This window comes from Cajanus cajan, chromosome 11 (genome assembly GCF_000230855.2).
Source record: "Cajanus cajan strain Asha chromosome 11, NIPB_CcT2T_4, whole genome shotgun sequence".
In the NCBI taxonomy this organism is placed as follows: Eukaryota; Viridiplantae; Streptophyta; class Magnoliopsida; order Fabales; family Fabaceae; genus Cajanus; species Cajanus cajan.
This window is the reverse complement of record NC_138527.1, coordinates 45,992,258-46,010,945: the sequence shown is the minus strand read 5'-3', so window position 1 is coordinate 46,010,945 and position 18,688 is coordinate 45,992,258. Positions and strand designations below refer to the sequence as shown.

The 18,688-nt window shown below is 32.2% G+C and overlaps 1 protein-coding gene across 13 annotated transcripts in view; it reads right to left on the bottom strand.

Annotated features, from left to right (window-relative positions):
• The window catches only part of REV1 (DNA-directed DNA polymerase), a 32,038-nt gene extending 20,146 nt beyond the window's left edge, over positions 1 to 11,892 (bottom strand). For 11 of the 13 annotated variants that reach the window (XM_020381522.3, XM_029275033.2, XM_020381523.3 and 8 more), the window contains exons 1-19: positions 11,554 to 11,891; positions 11,291 to 11,435; positions 10,944 to 11,059; positions 10,778 to 10,854; positions 10,101 to 10,621; positions 9,624 to 9,767; positions 9,261 to 9,393; positions 9,072 to 9,160; positions 8,890 to 8,940; positions 8,605 to 8,808; positions 7,712 to 7,831; positions 7,100 to 7,192; positions 6,340 to 6,399; positions 6,150 to 6,245; positions 5,886 to 5,969; positions 5,705 to 5,777; positions 5,180 to 5,248; positions 588 to 662; positions 54 to 341 (exon numbers count right to left, since the gene is read on the bottom strand). In XM_020381522.3, the coding sequence (XP_020237111.1) occupies positions 54 to 341; positions 588 to 662; positions 5,180 to 5,248; positions 5,705 to 5,777; positions 5,886 to 5,969; positions 6,150 to 6,245; positions 6,340 to 6,399; positions 7,100 to 7,192; positions 7,712 to 7,831; positions 8,605 to 8,808; positions 8,890 to 8,940; positions 9,072 to 9,160; positions 9,261 to 9,393; positions 9,624 to 9,767; positions 10,101 to 10,621; positions 10,778 to 10,854; positions 10,944 to 11,059; positions 11,291 to 11,435; positions 11,554 to 11,780 (2,665 nt within the window). In that variant the 5' untranslated portion in view covers positions 11,781 to 11,891. Of the gene's footprint in view, positions 1 to 53; positions 342 to 587; positions 663 to 5,179; positions 5,249 to 5,704; positions 5,778 to 5,885; positions 5,970 to 6,149; positions 6,246 to 6,339; positions 6,400 to 7,099; positions 7,193 to 7,711; positions 7,832 to 8,604; positions 8,809 to 8,889; positions 8,941 to 9,071; positions 9,161 to 9,260; positions 9,394 to 9,623; positions 9,768 to 10,100; positions 10,622 to 10,777; positions 10,855 to 10,943; positions 11,060 to 11,290; positions 11,436 to 11,553 lie in introns of all 13 variants that reach the window. The other 2 variants (XM_083066487.1, XM_083066488.1) reach the window with 2 other exon arrangements.
• Positions 11,893 to 18,688: the final 6,796 nt, after the last annotated feature.

Below are 18,688 nucleotides of genomic sequence, written 5' to 3'. Positions count from 1 at the left end.
TATATGTCCAAACTCCAAAGTAGGTTACACGGATGAAAAAGAGAAAAACTTACCTTGCTCTGAAAATGAGTTTCCTGAAGGGCTAGAACTCTCACTTTTGTTGTTCCTGTTAGCAATATAATCAATTAACTTCCCTCTGTAAATTTCATTTAATTCTGAAAATACTTCCGGAGGAAGATTCCTTATAACTTCCACATCAAGGTTACATAAAGGAGGAGGTGTTGGAATTGGGTCGGTACTAGCTTGGTTATTTGGTATTTTATTGTCCATTACAACTGAAGACCCTTGCAAATCTCTACATGCACGACTGGAAGTGCTACCCATGTTCTGCTTCTCATGGCCTGAAGAAAGGGAAATCACCAGAGGTTTTTTTCATTAATTCCATCATTAACAAAATCTCAAAACGGACAAAAAAAGTTGAAAATTTATACAAGCTGATATAAGTTGAAGACAAAAGCATTGTCATCTAAACAATAGCATAACAAGTAAACACTGTGTTACAACATTTTCCATTGCCCATAGAATACAACAACAACAACAACAACAAAAGCCTTATCCCACTAGATGAAGGAATTTAAGTGGCATACCCATAGGATATTTCTGATTTTCCATACTTGCATATCCAGGAGTGAGCCATGATTTCAAAGAATATTTTGCTGTACCTTCATGAAATAAATAATGTTAGACAATTATAAAGAAATTATATAAAATAACAAAAGAAAAGTTCAAAACTCAAGGAAAAGTAAAATTTGTCTAGAACACTAAATACAAGGATGGAGAAATGAAGAGCATCAAGGTAGTAGCAGATCTCAGCTTAAAGATTGTTAAGATAATTCTATAAGATATAGTTTAGATATATTAGTTTATCTTCTCCTATTTTCTAGTTTAGTTTCCTTAGCTAATTTTATCTAAATCCCTAAACTTTAGGAATTGATTATGTTTTATGCCTATTTATTTTATTGTACCTATTCAGATTCAATAATAAGAAATTATTCATATTCAAGCTGGTACTAGAGCACTCTGGTCCAGGAACCCTAATCCAGCCGCCAACATCTAGGGTTTTTGACTTTTGTCGGCGGTTGCCGGAGTTAACACCGCCTGTACATTCAGAGGTCGCCAATCGGCCTCTCCGTCGCGAGCCACCACCAGCCGCCGTCTCACGCGCCCTCACACGCGATTCTTGTTGAGGAAGCTCGTTGGCGCGTGGGGTTCACGCACCGCCCTCCAGGCCTCCGTTTGCGATGCGGTTCACTCCGTTGGACTTGTCGACCATTCCTCTTCTCATTTTGACCTTTTTCAGGTTGTGGGTCACACTCTAGGTGGTCTGTTGGTGGTCATTTGGTTGCTGCCTCGAAGTTCCGTGGTCGTTTGGTGGCTATCTCAGAGCTTCGTGGTAGTTTGGTTGCTGTTTCAGAGTTCCGTGGTCGTTTGGTTGTTGTCTCAGAGTTTCGTGGTCGTTTGGTTGTTGACTCAGAGTTCCGTGGTTGATTGGTTGCTACCTCGGTGTTCCGTGGTTGATTGTTTGTTGTTTCTGTGGTTTTTTGATTGAGGTTTTCTTTTGTTGTTTTTCTCCTTTTTTCTCTTCATGGCTCAATCTCCAACTTCGGCTCTAGAGCTCAAGATTGAATCTAAGGGAAATCATCCAATCTCATTATCTACCGATGATTACAAAGAGTATCTTCAACTGAAGGCAGCGCAACAAGCCTCTTCCTCTGTCACTGTTGCTCACACTAGTAATTCTACTGTCTGTCTCTCTCACTCTACGTCTATTGGACCTTGGGTTTTGGACTCTGGTGCTTCTGATCACCTAACAGGTAATGTCTCCCTTTTCCATAGCCTATCATCACCTAAAACTTCACATCATATCACTCTTGTAGATGGGTCAAAAGTTCAAGCCACTGGTATTGGCCAAATATCACCTACCCCTTCACTACCATTAAAATCTGTTTTACTAGTTCCTGGATGTCCTTTTAATTTGATTTCTATAAGTAAGTTGACTCGGTCACTAAATTGTGCCATAACCATCACTTCTGATTCTTTCTTGATACAGGACCGGAGTACGGGACAGACGATTGGAGTCGGATATGAATCACATGGTCTCTACTACCTTCAGTCTTCTACCTCTACCATATGTGCATCTGTTGAGTCTCCTAGTTTAATTCATCGTCGCCTGGGTCATCCAAGCTTGAATAAATTAAAGAAAATGGTACCTCATCTCTCACGCTTGGAATCCTTAGAGTGTGAGTCATGTCAATTAGGGAAGCATGTTAGAACTTCTTTTCCTAAGAGTATTAAAAGTCGAGCTGTGTCTCCCTTTGATGTCATTCATTCTGATGTTTGGGGCCCTAGTCGAGTTCCTTCTCTTTTAGGGCATAGGTATTACGTCACCTTTATTGATGATTTTTCTAGATGTACTTGGATATTTTTAATGAAAAATCGTTCTGAGTTATTCAATATTTTTCAAAGTTTCTATTCGGAGATCAAAACTCAATTTGGCAAAGTAATTCGGATTTTACGAAGTGACATGCTAAAGAATATTTTTCAGATTGCTTCAAATCATTTATGACTTTCCATGACATTCTACATCAATCTAGTTGCCCTCATAGACATATTCTGGACACTGCTCGTACTCTTTTATTGAATGCCAATGCACCCCCAAAGTTGTGGGGAGATGCTGTACTTACTACAGGGTATTTAATAAATCAAATGCTATCCTCTGTCTTGAATGATCAAGTACCTCATTCCCTATTATATCCATTGGATCCTATTTACCCTGTTCATCCTCGTGTCTTCGGTTGTACTTGTTTTGTCCATGATCTTTTCTCAGGACGTGCTAAGTTGTCTGCTAGGGCTATCAAATGTGTGTTCTTAGGATACTCCTGTGTTCAAAAGGGGTACCGCTGTTACTCTCCAGCTACACATCGGTTTTACACTAGTGCAGATGTCACTTTCTTTGAAAATACACCATATTTCATTGCTACATATGTCTCTTCGGTTGACTCAGATCTCCTTTCTCAGGTATTGCCTATTCCTCATTTTGATCCCGGTGTGCCTTCTACACCTACTACTTTAGAGGCACCAAAGATTCCTAGCACACCACTAGGGTTTGATCGTCCTCTACACCGATTTGGGATAACCTAGGAACGTCGGTCACATACTATTGTTCCTCCCAGTACTTCTACAACTGAGTCATGTGTCTGCCCCTGCTCCAGTCTCCTTACCTACTCCGGCCCCACCTACCTCAGTTGACTTGCTCATTGCTCTTCGTAAAGGTAGTCGTCATCCTATTTATAACTTTCTTTCATATCATCGTTTGTCTCCTACCTATTATGCTTTTGTCTCTGCTATTTCCTCTATTACCATTCCCAAGACAGTACAGGAGGCCTTAACCCATCGAGGATGGCGACAAGCAATGATTGATGAGATGGCAGCTTTAGACTCCAACCACACTAGGGTACTTGTCCCACCTCTGCCTGGAAAATCTGTTGTTGGTTGTCGGTGGGTATTTAATGTGAAAGTGGGCCCTGATGGACAGGTGGATAGATTGAAAGCTCGTCTTGTGGCTAAGGGATACACGCAAGTATATGGTTTGGATTACAGCGACACCTTCTCTCCAGTTGCGAAGATGGCCTCAATTCGTCTCTTCTTAGCTATGGCTGCTATGAGGCATTGGCCTTTGTTTCAATTAGACATCAAAAATGCCTTCTTACATGGTGATTTGGAGGAGGAGATTTATATGGATCAACCTCCTGGGTATGTAAATTACAAAAGTCCTTGTATGGCCTCAAACAATCACCTCGTGCTTGGTTTGGTCGGTTTAGCAAAGTTATACAGGAATTTGGAATGATCCGCTGCGAGACAGACCACTCTGTCTTCTTTAGACGCTCATCGACACATAGATTTATCTATCTTGTTGTTTATGTAGATGATATTGTGATTACAGGTGATGATCAGGAGGACATCAAGGCTCTGAAGCAACACTTATTTAAACACTTTCAAACTAAGGATTTAGGTCCCCTACGTTATTTCCTTGGGATTGAGGTCGCTCAGTCAAAGTCCGGAATTGCTATTTCTCAGAGAAAATATGCCCTTGATATTCTAGAAGAGACCGGACTTACAGATTGTAAGCCAGTTGACACTCCCATGGATCCTAATGTAAAGCTTATGCCTAATCAGGGGGAGCCTTATCCTGACCCAAGGAGATATCGAAGATTAGTGGGAAAATTGAATTATCTCACCATGACCAGACCTGATATATCCTTTCTGTCAGTGTTGTAAGTCAGTTTCTTAACTCTCCATGTGAGAGTCATTGGCTTGCAGTTGTTCGAATCCTTAGATACATCAAAAGATCACCAGGAAAAGGACTTGTTTACAATGATAGAGGACATACAGACATTGTTGGATATTCAGATGCAGATTGGACAGGTGATGCAAGTGATAGGCGGTCAACATCAGGCTATTGTGTCTTCATGGGTGGTAATCTTGTCTCATGGAAGAGTAAAAAGCAAAGTGTTGTTGCACGATCAAGTACAGAAGCAGAATATCATGCTATGGCTCACACCACATGTGAGCTCTTGTGGCTAAAATTCTTAATTCATGAGTTGCAGTTTTGCAAGGTTGGTCATATGGAACTAATTTGTGATAACCAGTCAGCTTTATACCTCTCCTCTAATCCAGTTTTTCATGAGAGAACAAAGCATATAGAGGTTGACTGCCATTTCATCAGAGAAAAGATCCTCTCCGGTATCATCAAGACCTCCTCAGTTTGCTCCAAGGATCAACTTGCAGATATCTTTACTAAATCTTTACGAGGTCCTAGGATAACATATATATGTAACAAGCTAGATGCATATGATATATATGCTCCAGCTTGAGGGGGAGTGTTAAGATAATTCTATAAGATATAGTTTAGATATACTAGTTTATCTTCTCCTATTTTCTAGTTTAGTTTCCTTAGCTAGTTTTATCTAAATCCCTAAACTTTAGGAATTGATTATGTTTTATGCCTATTTATTTTATTGTACCTATTCAGATTCAATAATAAGAAATTATTCATCTTGAAGTTATAAGTTCCTATTTATTTCAGTAACAGGCATTACCAATAAATTTCACTGTGCATGTCCAAATAATATATTATTACAGCATAGCTGGTTAAGCTTCACTTAATACAGACAGATACCTTGTTTAGAAGCCTCTGCACTTTCAAGTCTGGAAACATGCAAGCCAATACCTCGAATCTCCTTAACATCTATGTGAATGGTGAAATCAATAAAAGGAGAAGATGGAGATGTTAAGATATCCAATTAAATATGTACTGAACATATATGAATACCCTGGTAAAAGTAAAGGATGAAACACTATATAACTTGTTAAGGAAGAAAAAACCATTATAAAATTTAAATATAAATCCAAAGTTATTTGTTAGTTTGCAAAACATCATTGTGCAATTTTTCCCAGTAGTAATAAAAAGTGTGGTGTCATTTGATCCACATGTCTCGATATAAACCAACACATCACAGACTGCTAAGTTATAGATTCAACAAAATGGCATAAAATATGCATTTCTGGATTAGCTGGTTTCAGAAAAACAATTGCTTTTATTATTGTCAGTTTGATACAACTTTGGAAGAAAAAAATGGAGGCAGAAATAAGCTTCCCAAGCAGGCTATACATCAAAAGGATAAGCAGACCAGAGTTAAGATACCTATGAAAAAACATCCAAACAGCTGCTTTACTATTCTTTGGAGTATTTCCACATTATCAGTAGCAAGAGGAATCTACAATGAGAATATGAAACACAAAAAAGAGACTATAAAAACAATGGAAAATTATTAAAATAAACTTTTATGAGAGAATATGACAATTCAGTATGCTTCAATATTTACCGTTGTTGAGTGACTCAAATTTTCACAGTCCCCACAGCCCATAAACTTTGCAGGTTCATCAGCATCTTTTCTTCTTTTTTTGATCTATAAGTATTTACAGATAAATTTTGTAGACTTGGAGGATATAAGAAACATTATGATACATAATTACACATGACAGTTTCAGAAATTAAACAGGACATGAAAAGAAGCTCAACCAGCCAAATCAGAAAGCTGATATATGAATAATCTAAAAAAATCTATGAAGCTGAAAGTAACAAATACCTTCAAAGTGAAAGTGCGTCCATGCACTCCATAACCCTGTAATCGTAATGAGACCTCCTTGCATAGGTTTATTAGGAAGTGTTCACACTGGAATAACTTCATGTCAACATTTTGAATGATTTTGTTGTAGTATATGCCGGTAAGGTTTAGAAATATAAAAATATGATACAGTGTGTAAGAGAACACTAACATCTTTTATATCATTGAATCTCACACCCCAATTTACATCAGCACCAACAGACTTACTTTCCTGCGGAAGTGTAGATAATTTCATATTAAACACAAGTTTATCATGAAAGAATAATATACACAGGAGAAGAAAGGGATACATCACCACATATTCTAGTTGGAAAATTAAAAAGCAACATGTGAGGCCATTAACCAGTGGTACAATGATTTTACAATATGTTGTGGTGCATAGCACAATAATTTTCAATTTTACAATGTCAGATGATGGTAATATTATTCACTTTAACCTAACAATTTATATCCTTTAATTATTGTTCACTCTTACAACTGCTAGCCAATCCAAAGACAAGGACTGGAATAGATCAAACAAAAAGGATATCATTATAAAAAAAAATGGCACAGTTTAAAATGGAAGGAAAAAAGAAAGAACACACGTGCACACACATAGAAGTAATTGTGCACATATGAGTAAAATGGAAGGAAAAAAGAAAAGAAGCAACACAGGCACGCACATGCAAACATTATATTTATATACCATTATACTATTAATTGGAACAATGTAAAATGGAAGAAAAGAAAATAGCAACACATGTACACACAAATGCATGCACGTTCACACACATAGACATTATATACAATATACCATTATACAACAATTCAGCACAATGTAAAATGAAAGAAAAAGGAAACAGTACATATATAAATACATCCAAAGTATTTTAAAGTATCTCAAATCCGGATCTTAGATAAATATTTCCTACCTGAAAGCACCCAACTAACCGATTATCAATTCCTCTGCTATAATTCCACAGCATTGCTCCTGTTTTCATACCATAGTCCTTTTGCAGTGAAGCCTGCAGATGCAAATTAAGGTACACGAAATAAAATGTCAGAATGCCATCAGCCTGAAAAGGAACTGGAACATGACTACAGAGTATGCAAGTAAATGAACTAAGTAGCAACATAAAAACAAGTTTGAGCTAATGATTAGATCCTTAAATAAAATTGGGTTGTATTTTTCAAAGGTTCTACACCTCAAAGTCAAGCTTATTTTTTGCTTAAATGAATATTTCATTTTCAATGATTATTGTAATCTGTCTTCTATACAATTTCCAAATTTTCAACAAGTTAAAAAACATGTTCTCCCAACTTTTATTTTCTTTTATTAAGGGTTCTAAATCTGTGAGTCAGATCATGTCCTTCCCAAACTCGAGGAAAAAGAGAAATGTCTAAAACCAGAGGAAGAATGCCTATAATAGACTGAAAGAACACATCATTAATTGTCCTTCAGAAGGAAGTCAAGGAACAGCAACTTTCGTAATAGAATGAAAAATCAGAAAAACTATAAATTAAGAAGGTGAATGAATAGTAACCTTGGAAATCATGCGCAATTGTCCACATGTGTGAACATTCTGTTTCTTCAACTTCTCCTGTAAAACATACCCTATTCCAGGAAGTGCATTAATTGGGAGTTGACATAAATGATCTTCAACCTGAAAAGGCAAAACTAAAGAAGTGAGCACGGTAAGACATCAAAACATTCCACATATCAACTATAATAATATCAATATATATCAGCTGTACAGAAATAGAAGTAGGTTTACTTATCCAAATGAACTACAACAGCTACAATTCATAATTAGCATTATGTGATCAGGATCCCAAATTCTTAAAGTAAGTTGACCTTTAAGATGTTATCAAAATCAGACAGTATAAGTTGAAAACATGTAATATAAATCACCATACACTCTTTCTAGTGAACTGTATACGCTCAACTTCAATACATCCATAATCCATAATACAGTTCAAACCTAGAATTAGCAACTTTGAGGAAAACTCAAAGCATCATGGCCTACTAGACTCTGAAGTAATAGATTTCAGGGTCAAAAGAATACGTTAGGGGACTTTAACATAAAAATAACATCCACATCTAGCATATAACTATTTTAGCAAGTATTATTGGTCATTGAAAAAATTTATTAAAATAAAGAAAAATCCACAATCATAAATACAGAATAACAGAAGCAACAATTGGCATCAATAATTCAATTTGTAAATATCCTAAGATATTCAAAAGCTTTCGGTATCAAAATTCACGAAAAAGACACTATTGTGGCCACCACATAAATACAGGGAAAATACTTGGAAAGAAAAAGGATGTAGGACTTGTAATATGATTTACATCATACCTTCATTACACCACAGATAAAAATTGAAATTTTTGAAAAAGACAACAAGTTCTGAATAAAAGAAACTACTGAAATACCTTTTCTGTAGTTATGTAATATTGACCATTTGGTTTTGCAATTCTAGTAGCAATTCGAGCCATAAGCATATTTTGAGCAATACCAGCACTCGCTGTACATCCAGTGGTCTTATAGATCTCTTCTCTAATTAATGAAGCTAAAAGTTCAGGATCTTCAACCTCTGAATCTGTCACATCTAAAAATGCTTCATCACAGCTTACAGCCTGCATCAAGCAGCAGTTACAGCATTAAGGACATGTCAACTGAAAACTTTATGCATTTAACAATGTCAAACCATAAAAGACCTGCACTTTGTTGCAACACCGATGCAATATACTATAAAACTGATCAGCTACCTGAAAATTTTCCATGGCATTTGTAAAAATAAATTAAAAGGGGAAAAAGATACAAAGAAATGATGAAACAAAATAAAATATTCTGGCATTCTGCTTTATAAGTCATTCAACTATGGACACCCTATTCTTACTTCCTCGTAAGCTTCAAAGTTGTAGGGAAAGATTAAAAGTTGGGGACAAAGAGCCTTGGCATCTCGAACAAACATACCGGCCCTAATACCTAGCAAGTGATCAAAAACATAATTACATACCAAAAAAGACAAATGAGTAATATAGCTGACTGAGTCATATTATCATATATAACTTGGCAAATAACCCACCATGACTACGAGATGGGTAGTTTGCAGAGGAAATTTCAGCAGTTCCATTTGAATTATTTGAATGACATACAGCTACAGGCTGGTTCAACAATTCGGGGTGGTTCCTGATAACCACTGAGACAAAAAAGCAGTCCTGGGCAGTATACAGTTAAATGACATTTATATCCAAATTCCAAAATCTAAAAACAAAAATTATTTGACAATAATAATTTTTTCCAACATCTTTGTGTGTGTTTGTTTTAGCATTAATACACTTTCCAATACCTGTTCAACTCAATTCATGAATCTTGTAACTTTGAATTCAACAGACGTTTAGAGTTTCTCAACGTTAAAACAAACACGCTCTTTGTGTGTAAATCTTACCATGTCAACATGCATAATGACTGAATTATGAGAAATATCAGAGGCACTGATATCAGAATTTTCATTGTTAAACCCAGTAGACAAGATGGGAAAACGCTTTCGATACCGATTACGCCAGGTTCCTATAAAGTGTAGTCGTGAGCTCTGCATGAACCAAACTTCAGTCAGGAAATTGCAAAATAATGTCATCCACAGAGCCAATAAAAAGATTTGTTTTCTTTTATACTGATACAGAAAACGCAAAACATAATGCGCATGAGTAATCACTCCATCCACCTTATCATTGAAGTTCAAGAGACATTATATTTTGATACAAGAAATAATAATCATTGACTCATGTTTGATTGCCAGTATAATTTGCAGAATAGTACAAAAAAAATCAGATGACTACTATAACAAAACCACATCAACAAGAAAGTCACCATTTCACCAAGCAATATGAAAATTCAAAATTCTTCTAAGTTTTAACTTCACTACCTTGAAATAATTTTCTACAAAATTAGGGTCTGCAAGAGTTGAATGACACTGTTTAGATGGCCTAGTAGCTGAAGAACTTGGAAATTCTTTTATATTCTGCTCATCTGAGTAAGGAGTACTAAATGATGTAGAAGGTGCTTGAAGAGTGGGTTCAAGTTCACTTTCGACATTTCTCTCTTCTATAGTAGCAGCATTACTTCCTCCTGCATGCTCTTGTTCATCACATTTAACTCTAGCACTAGTCAGCTCTTCCATCATAATTGCACTAGTATTCTCAGGGACAATATCATCAGATTCAATACTGATTTGCCCATTAAGTTCACTCATCTCCCCAACTTTGCATGAGTGTCTATCCTCTGAATTTGATTGGCCAACCCTCATAGATGAATCTTCAACATCTGACACTACTTGACCAAGGGCATTTGTACAAGCATCCTCTGGAATTTTACGACTTTTCAATGTGAAGAAGGCTGACAGTTTTGGTTGGTTATTAGCAAGCTGGTAAAGTTGATAAGGCACCCCTGTTAAAGCATAGTTTGAATCACAAGAAGCAGAATGAAATATAATAATCTTTTCATCTTCTTTTCTCATCCTTTTCTTCCTCTCAAAATACAACGTAGGCATTTTTTCCAAAGAAAATGAAATTAACACAAGTGACGAGAAATGCAAAAACTTACAGCTCAAGATTCTATTGGCAGCAACAGAATCTAAAATCCAAGTGGGTTTCACCACTGGCAACCCTGCACTGAAGGCTCTGTATTGGACCATCCAACAATTAAATTTAAGTAATGCAATAGAGTAGGATTCCAACCACGAAATTCAAAGAAGGGCATGAAATCAAACCTGAGGTTCTTAACTTTACTATCAGGCAGATTACTGCAGATGATATGTGTTACACGATGTCTTGAGAAATAATTCTCAAATCTTCCACCATACTTAAGCATGTAGCCCCGGAGTTCCTGAAAACATGTTTGATACTAATGTCATGCCGTCTCTTTGTTTTTTACAATTAAAGAAAATTTTGAATTAAAGATGACTCAATTTACAATCTCTTGTTACACTCGACTCCTAAAACAAGAAACGACAATCTCAACCAAATTGTGATTAAATTTTAATAAACCCACCGCTCCAGTCGCATACTTTCCCTCATGTTCACGAATTCATAAAAAAGAAAATAAAAAACGATTAACCTGGTTGGAAGGAACCGTGAAACCATCAACAAAAATTGAAACTCCGCTGAATAAAGGCTTCCCAGAAGTAGAGCCACTAAACGATGACGTGGAAGCCTCAGCGTCAAACTGGTTGTGCAGTTTACGATTCTTGTCTGTCATATAACTGCATTTACAGAGTGAATAAAACATTTAAAAGAAGACTCTGCGCAACACATTTACAAAGCGAGGGTGAAAACGAAATCGGAAAAGAATTGAAGATAATAATAATTTGGAAAAAAAACCTGCCAAAATCGGAGAAGGCGGATTTTCGAGAGGAGGAGGGGAGAGAATTTGAGCCCCAAGCAACGCCTAGGGTTTTCTGATTAGTGGTTGTCTTCTTGATTTTTTTGTTCTTGTTGTTGATCTTGTTACCGTTATCGTTGGAGCGATTGGAAGATATAGAATTAGAGAAAGTTCGTTTAGAATTAGGAGGTAAGGAGGTTGCAGAGCGAGACGAGTCTAAACTCATTCTGAAACTGTGAGAGGAGAATTGGGGAGGAGAAGAGAAGAGTATCGAGCAAGATTGTCCTGTCGCGGCTTCTAAATATTTTGAACAAGCAGTGTCTGTAGAATTAGGATTTAGGAGAAGTAACAAATAAATAGGCACCGACCCACTCCACCGGTGTGCCACGAAAAATAAGTACTATTTGTTTGTTATATCAAAATTTAAAAAAAAAAAAAAAAAAAAAAAACACTATTTGTATTTTCTTAACTAATTTGATTTTTTAATAAAACAATTTTATATTTTCGCATTATATGTTTCCCTACATACACAATAAAATAACTCCATAAACTTTTATTGAAAATAAAATTATTATTTTAGGCTATATTCGGGATGCTTATGACTATTCAATGTTTAGTTTTAAAAAAAAATTAAAAAGAAATATAATCGATTAAAATGGAAATGAATTGGTTTTGAACTTCATTTATAAATATTTTAACTTGTTTTTAAAATAAAAATGAAGTTTTAAATTTTGATTTTTAGTTATAAAAATAAATTATTTAACTAATATTTTAATATGTATAATATGCATAATACATTTTTATTTTATGTAACTAAAATTTACAGTAAATAAATATTTTGAATATATAAAATATATTATAATTAAATTTTATAATAAATTAATATTTTTATTATATAAATTATACTAAATTGTGATAAATAATTTATATTATAATATAATATTATTTTTAACTATTAATACTTTTTAAATATTAAAATTTAACTTAAAAATAACAAATGATATATTAAAAGAGATAAAATGTTAAGAAAAATTCTTTGAAGAATGGGGGAAAAAACACTATCGTTAAGGAATAGTTTTTAGAAATACTTTTGTTGAAGAAAATTACTCTAATTTATTTGGAGAGAATTACTCTTCTGTTTCAAAAATCTAAATATATGTATTCTCATATTTATTATCACTATTATTCATTACGAATCTCACCACTTTTAATATATATATATATATATATATATATATATATATATATATATATATATATATATATATATATATATATATATATAATCATTCAAAACTTCTGTTCGACATTTAAATTTCTTAATTAAAAATTAAGATTTAATATCTAATTTAGATGTGAAGTCATCAATGTATTATTTTTACGGGTGCAAATCCTCTAAAATATAATGATAAAGTAACGATATCAAGAATTAGTTTTGCTTTACTGTATTCATAAATAGAAAAGTGAAATATATATATATATATATATATATATATATATACACAAATAGATTGCCATGCCTTTGAGAGGCCTACTGGAAATAAAAAAATTATTGAAGAAAGAATAAAAGAAACATGTTATTCTTTCTAATCGAGTGAGAAATAAAGAAATAATGGAATTAATAAAAATAATTATGTACTGTACCGGAGGGACCCTATCGGTCACGTGAACCAACATGTGCCGTTCTGTCAAACACCCACGCGAATTAACCATGCCTACATGAACATTGACGTTAGCATCAGCTCGACATACAGCCGAAGGTCGAGAATAGTCTGCTAGCAATATCGGCTCGGCTGAAGGCCGATGCAAACAGCATCATGATACACCTTTGTACGCTACGTATCGGCTCGGCCAAACGCCGACCAAATAAGAACCGAGTAAACATTTGTCGGCCCGGTTGATAGCCGAGGACGTGCAACTTCCTAAGTCTTAGTGTGTCGGCTCGGCGATCTGCCGAAAGGTAAAACGGATTATAGTACAAATCACAGTTAACAAGGATAAGCGCATGATTAAGACATGATTAGTTGATTAGTATCGTATTACCGAATTTGGTAAGTGTCAGAAAAGACCCACCATGTTCAGGCCCATGTCAGGTATTATAAATAGGTCACACGTAACGAGGTACGTCACTGTTCATTAATTTCCCTAGAAAATCGTGTTTGTCCTGACTTGAGCGTCGGAGTGACTTTTGCAGGTACCTCACCCCCCTCTGAAGTGTCCACCACGAGTATCCGTTTAGCCCTTTTCCACCTTGAAGACTACGTGTACCCTCTGACAGGTACATGTACCAACAAAAATATTTTCTCATCATAAAAAATAATATCTCCATATTTATTTTTATTATCATTATTACCATTTTTACTACTATTTTGCTATCATTTTGACTTCTCTCACTATCATAATACTTCTTTTGACTTAAATTAATTACAATTTTAGAATTTAAAAAATATCTTAAAATAATTGATATTTTCATTTTTTTTAACGTGGTATTAGCTATATTTTTCTTTGATTTGCATTTTCATAAATTTTTTAACTACCGTAATTCAAAGTAATATAATTATTGAAAGAGTGAAACTATTTTAATAAAATTATATAAAAAATTAGAATTTATTATTATTATTATTATTAATTTGTATGTTAAATTACAACTACCGCAAACAGGGAAAGAGTTAATGAGGAAATCAACGAAATAGAAATACAACAATGATATGGAAGAGTAGAGAGAGGAAATAAAGAGAAGTTTGAAAATTTGAGTGTGTTTAATGAGGGGGGAAGAGGACACAAATATGGAAATTTTAAGGTGGATCCCATTATGTAAAATTTCTCCTCTAAAATAGGAGTAGTATGAGGAATTTCATTTTTTTTTAAATAAAGGGGCCAATTATATTTGTATATATAAATGATAATAATAATAATAATAATAATAATAAAAATTTAAAGTATAAAAAAAATTAAACTTCTGACAACAACAATAATAATAAATAAAATAATTATTTTGAAGTAAAATTACTTATAAAAATTAAGCTTTCAATAATAATAAATAAATAAAATAATAACAAAACATTTTTATTTATTATTTTTTAATAAATTTTTAGAAAAAAGAGTTAAACTTCTATTAACAATAAATATAATAATAGTAAAATGTTTTAATTTATAAATAGTTATTTGTAAAAATAAAAATAATAAAAATAAAACCTTCAACTCTATTTTTCTTCCATTTCTCCCTTACAAATAATCTTTATTTTTACTCTATTTTTTTAATCTATTTTTCAATACTTATTTTCTTTCCCCTTCACTTCCTTCTTTTTTATCAAACACAACATTAGATGCACATCTTAGGGATTCAAACTCACATCTTCTTCCAACAACTATTAGTTATTTCTAATCAGACATGAATTTTGGTAAAATTTGACTGTTTTGATGTCAAACCTAACACACTACGTCCCTGGTCAAATTTTTACTTTTTTCCTTTCTATCTCTTTCTCCATGAGTGTATTAGTGTATAGATAGGCATTTTGACCACTATAAATAAAAAAAAATTCTAAAATAAATTAATAAAAAAATTATATAACAAAATAAATAATTTTGGACATGTCGGATTTGAAGGAAAGAAGAAAATGTCATACACAGTGACGATTTGTGAAAAACGTCACTCTGAATGACGTTTTGACACTGTTCAATATGAAAAATGTAAAGAAAACGTCAATAAAGTTGACGTTTTCTGTATAAATTAAAATTTTAAAATTAAATGAAAAACGAACGTTTTTGGCTTCGTAACATAACCAGAACGGCCCGTTCTGAAACCAAAACGGGCCGTTCCAATTCACTCTTTGTGTGTTGCATTTGATCCTGGAACGGCCCGTTTCAATTGTAAAATTAACACACTAATAGTGATATCAGAACGGCCCGTTCTGGTTTCAGAACGGGCCGTTCCAGGTTCATGAAAAAGAAATTATATAATTTCATTCTTAAATTTTTTATTTAAAATTATTCATTATTTATTAATTTTATATATTTTTGAATTACATATAAATAATAACATAAATTATAATTTATTTAAAATTTTTGAACTAAATTAAAATTATAAAAAAGTACTAAAATTTCCCTATGAGTTTATCCAAATCAGAACTCGTTGATCTTTTACAAGGACAAAGATGAAAACTAAAAGCAAAACTCACATTTGTTCTGCCTATTGGCATGTCTAGTGTTTTGTCATAAAAATGCCACGTTATTAAAAAAATTCATCTCATTAATTGTCATATTATCAAAAATATTATACTATCGTTTCATTAATTTTTATCTTTTTATCCCTATAATATTTAATATGCGATTTTGTTTCCCTGACTTATAATTTTATAAATTTGCTCTAATTGTATAAACTTTACAATTTTTATCTCACTATTAAATGGTTGTTCATTATCTCTTGAAGTTATAACATTAAAAAAAAAAATCATATAATAATTAAGCTAAAATATACTTTCAATTTTTATTTTTATCAAGATAAAAATAAAAAATAAAATTAGGATAAAAATGAAAATTTAATGTATAATTTAATCTAAATATCATTAGATATTAATTATCTAATCATCTACTTAATATATAAATTCATAATCAATTTTATAATTTTAATAGTTAATAGATAATATTTATTAATAAAATTAAAATTAAATTCCAAGCGTGTGGTTTAGTGGTAGGGGTTGATCCACCTTTAAGCAAGGTCAGGAGTTCGAATTCTGCCTTATGTATGCAGCCGCGTTAAATCTTAGGGTCAGTTATCCTACTCTTTGAGGTGCCTCCTAGCGCGGTGATACTCTAGGGACGAACAAAAAAAATAAAATTGAGAGACTAAAAATTGAGAAACAAAAATCATAAATTAAATATCATAAGAAAATCAAAAGCACAATTTATGTTAAAAAATTGTAATTTTTTTAATTCAGAATAACCTGGAACGGCCCGTTCTGGTTTCAGAACGGGAACCAGAACGGGCTGTTCCGATTCACTTTTTGTGTGTTAAATTTACAGTTGAAACGGGCCGTTCTAGGATCATATGCAACACATAAAGAGTGAATCGGAACGGCTTGTTCTGAAACCAGAACGGGCTGTTCTGGTTGTGTTTCAAAGCCAAAAACGCTCGTTTTTCATTTAATTTTAAAATTTTTAATTTATACAGAAAACGTCAACCTTATTGACGTTTTCTTTACATTTTTCATATTGAACAGTGTCAAAACGTCATTCAGAGTGACGTTTTTCACAAATCGTCACTGTGTATGACGTTTTCTTCTTTCCTTCAAATCCGACGTGTTCAAAATTATTTATTTTGGTAAATAATTTTTTTATTAATTTATTTTAGAATTTTTTTTTTATATTTATTCTGGTTCTTAAGCCGTATAGATATCACAACATTATTTATACTATTAGCAAAGAGAATTTTCACATTTGATATTTATATTTATTTACAATCCTATACTGTTAAGTTATAACTATCCTTTTTATAAATTATAATTTTTTATATTTTTTCTGTAAATTCCACTTCATAATTGTCTAGTATTATACTTTTTTTTTTATTTCTCAAAATACTATCAATGTTGGAGATTTTTCCATTTGATATTTACATTTTTAGATAATTTTACCTTTATAAGTTATAACTACCCTTTTATAATTTTTTTTCCTGAAGATTTCACTTCATTTTAATAACCACTTACTATTATATAAATTTTATTATTTATTATTTTTTTAAAATAATTCAAGGAGGTGCTAAGTATTTTTGTAAACTAATTTATATAAATATTTTTATTTTGCGAGGGAGAGAGAGAGAAGGTAAGCAAATAAAGAAATGAGCAGCTATGCGTGAAAATTGAATTTCAATTTTGATATTAAAAGTTGGAAATTAAATACAACAAAAATCAAACACCGATTTCAGTTGTACAAAATTTCAAATCGTAAGACAGACAAACAAGCTAAACAAAACCTTAAGTACTGTGTCGTAATTTGGATGTGTTGTAGCTAAAGTAGTCGATAATGGCAAGGAAAGACAATTGTCACAATGTCACAATGATCACTATTACGGTACTCAACACATAAAGTGGTTAATACTGCAAAACAAAATCGAATTATTTGTTTGGTTTATCCTAGTGTATAAGCGGGTACCGGTGTAAGCACGTATAATATGATATAATTTCAGCCGATCGTATAATAATAATAAGAAATTAGTATCATCATTTGTTTAAAATAATATTATTTATGACTTTTGTTTTGTTATAGGTATCATGTTTTTGGATTAAAAATATTATAATAATATAATATATTTATTTTATATTTTATTTTGTATTAATATTGATTGTTTGATCTAATAATAATACAACAAATTAATAAATTTGTTTTGAAATTTAATTTGTATTATTATTTATTTTATTGATTAATAACATTATATTTATAATAAAATATCAAATGATTTATATTTATTATAAAATATTTAAATTTTTATATAAAAAAATAAATATAATTATATTAATTTGATTGACCTAACCCAATGTAACTCGTTCATGACAAGATTGGATTATAAAAAATATACAAATCTGCCTCAATTCAACCCGTTAAATTTTGATTAGGTTAAATAACAAATTCATTCAAACTTAACCAAACACAACCCATTTACATCCATAATTTATCCCAATGATTACAAAACTTAATACTTATCAAGCATTTGTAAACTGAAGTATGAATTGTCTTAACTTTTAAAATTGTTCTTTTGCTAAAAATGAGTTTGGAGTGGGGTAATTAAATATAAACTTTTTTTTTTCAAAGAATCTTTATAATGAAAATACAAAAATTTCAATATATATAATGAAAATGACCCTTTTACCTGAACTAGACATATAGTTACGCAAATGCATTACCAAATAAATATTACATCACCAAATATTATATTGATATGTAACTTTCTTATAATGTTGTTTGTTCAATTTTTTTCCTTCTAAAAACGTTTCTTTTTAATAAAATAAACACTTATTTTTTTGAAATGTTTGTCTAAATTTATTTTTTTAAAATAAGTAATTTTCCGTTTTTTTTTTTAAATAATTCCTATCTACTTTTCATAAAAATGTATTTTAAAAAAATACTTATTTTTAAGTTTAA